A 2,679-nucleotide genomic window follows, 5' to 3' on the forward strand; every position below is an offset into this window, starting at 1 on the left:
AGACTTTTACAGAAGCTCTAATCTATTAAACTTTGAGAGAGTAGTGGTAACCAAAGTGAGGTAATTGTGGTCCACGCAAATTGTATTCTTGTCCTGTGGCCAGGCCAATGTCTAAATCTTTGTGATTTGTTTTTCTCAGCCCGGCGGCTTTGCCAGGTTTGCTGAGACGTTCGTCCTCTGGTGTTGACCAGGTAAAACCAATCAACCGACTTACACTTTGGATATCACGTCGACTTTTGTAGATAAGAACAATACTCCATCTTATTATCTTTATTGCAGCGCAGACTAGCTGTTGATGCCATGACCGCCGGCAGAGTCACACAAAGACCACAAGGGTAATTGGACAACGGAAAAACACGTCACACACAACAAAAACAACTTAGTTGCCATTTTCCACTTCCTGCATGGTCATACGGACTCTAACAACAATACTACCAACGCTAAACATGACAAACAATCTCTTCCCACTAGATGTCATGCATTATACATTCCGCATTGTCGGTAAAGAAAGCCTTCCTCAAATTCAAGACTGTTGTCCAATCGTGTTGAAATGTTTTCTGCCTTGCGTTGCGTTTCAGCATCAACGTCAGCCACGATGTGGTTTTGTTTATTCCAAACAACGGCGACTTTGAGAGCCAATACGAGACGCAAGTGAATGCTGTCAATGGGACTTTGGCAAATCTTGTTACGTGCACAACAGGTGGGCTGCAACACTGTGTACGAGGTACAGTCAGAGTATTTGAGTTGGAGACCCCTGGGACTTGTGCTGGTTGTTGAAGATGATTTAACTCACAAAGCTTCTTCACCACACCTAGCAACCACAACAAACTTCAGGGAACCAAGTCCTAGGCGACACACCCACCACAGATATCGGTAGAGGAACTCCAAAACGATTTTAGACTTTCACTCATAAAGGCCTTTTGGGTACAAAGTGAAACAAATCAACCAGTTGGGTCACTTGGTAACGTTTGCAGTTTACCGACAAGAACTATTATTTCTTATTCGTCCTGCACTCGCTATTCAAATGATTCTGAAGATGGTTCGGGTCTCTCGAACCCGAACGTGTCTCCACATAAGTTCTGTTGTGAATTTATACTGGAGGAATGAAGCGGACAAATCTTGGACAAATGACGCACTGAGTCATATAAACACTTCCATTTTCAGATTGTCCCTTCAACGTGACAACGCAACCGACTGTAGTTGGGACTCAAGTGGATCCGGAAAGTAAGTATATTTCAGTCAATGGCGAGCGAGTGTGATGCAATGATCGACTCTTCCCTCGTCATCTCCTTGCAGCCTTTTGTATGTCATACGTGAAGGATCCGGACCTGGCCCGGCACTACAGGGCGGTGAACCACAACAATTCCCTGGTGTGCGTCACTCGATGCCACGCCAACTATGACCTCGACAAGCTCACCTGCTACAACGGTGGCGCGTGCAGGGTTTTCAGGGATGTCGGCGCCGTTTGCGAGTCAGTCCTGTTGGAGCCTTTCGTTTGCCTTCATTGTCGACGCTTGCATAATACTGTTACTCTAATCTCAGTTGCATGTTTTCAGATGTAAGGCTTTGGACGCCACGTGGTACTTAGGCTCTGACTGTGGGCTGCCTATCAAACGTGTGGCCTTCTACGCCGGTTTGGTGGTCACCCTGGCTTTCCTCGTGGCCACCGTGTCAGGCTTGATCGCATACGTGGTCATCAACAGAAAAGAGCAAATGAGGTAAGGTGGGCCAAAACTACTACACTGGTAATATTTGTGTGTCAATCATCAGCAACTTTCACACAATTTATTCACAAATTGCACTCTAGTTTCCGCACGTTATTCTGGACTTCAAATTGACTAAAAATTGTGTTAATTACCACCTTCCAGGAAAAAAGACGTGAAAAAGAAGCTGGTGAACAAATGGCTGAACGACGAATTTGAGTGGTCCCGATCTGATAAACCTTCGACAGGCACGTTAAATGCCGGTAAGAAAGTCATTTCCATTTTAACCTTAGCATAGCATTTCATCTCAATGACTCTTTCAGAAAAATTCCAAAGGTTTGCCTTGTGCCGAAGCAGTTTTGAAGGCTTCATTGCCTTGTTAGCTAGCCTGTAGCGATAAACCCATATTTTAAGTAGGACTCCAGAAATGTTCTTTTAAACACAGCTTTCCTTTACTTAGAAGTCGTAATCTATGTCTCTTGCTAATTTTTGCTAGCTTCACGGTCTCGACCGGGGTGACGTCACGGGCTCGACTGGGGGGGGGGGGGGGGGGGGCTACATGTCACGTGACCGGGACGAGCGTCTTGACCTGAATTAATTGATCGTCAATTAAAAAAATCCCGTTTTTTTTTCTTTCTGTGCGGCTTGGCGGCCCGGTACCAAGTGACACACGGACCGGTCCGCGGCCCGGTGGTTGGGGACCACTACTCTTACTGATGCTGCGTGTCTTCCAGTTGGCACGTTGTGTCACATTGCGGTTCTAGACTGAAAGCGAAATAAAAATAACATGAGCTTGCATTTTTTCAGGACACCTGAACCCGTCGTTCCATTACGACGCGCCACTGCGGTCGCCGCATACTCGCCAGCACACCGACTACAGACAGTCGGGCCGGTCCAGCCCGGCCGTGAGCATGTACAGGCTGGACGGAGCGGCCCGCGGGTATGACGCCTCGATTCAGCACAACGGATTCCCCCC

At 47.1% G+C, this 2,679-nt stretch overlaps 1 protein-coding gene across 1 annotated transcript; it reads left to right on the plus strand.

Annotated features, from left to right (window-relative positions):
- Positions 1-300: 300 nt before the first annotated feature.
- Positions 301-2,472, plus strand: LOC133155376 (uncharacterized). Its single transcript, XM_061280673.1, has 7 exons — positions 301-335; positions 579-700; positions 1,165-1,224; positions 1,297-1,471; positions 1,557-1,718; positions 1,869-1,966; positions 2,438-2,472. The coding sequence occupies exons 1-7, from the start codon at positions 301-303 to the stop codon at positions 2,470-2,472; spliced, it is 687 nt and encodes a 228-aa protein (XP_061136657.1).
- Positions 2,473-2,679: the final 207 nt, after the last annotated feature.

The sequence above is a fragment of the Syngnathus typhle genome, linkage group LG1 (genome assembly GCF_033458585.1).
Source record: "Syngnathus typhle isolate RoL2023-S1 ecotype Sweden linkage group LG1, RoL_Styp_1.0, whole genome shotgun sequence".
NCBI lineage: Eukaryota > Metazoa > Chordata > Actinopteri > Syngnathiformes > Syngnathidae > Syngnathus > Syngnathus typhle.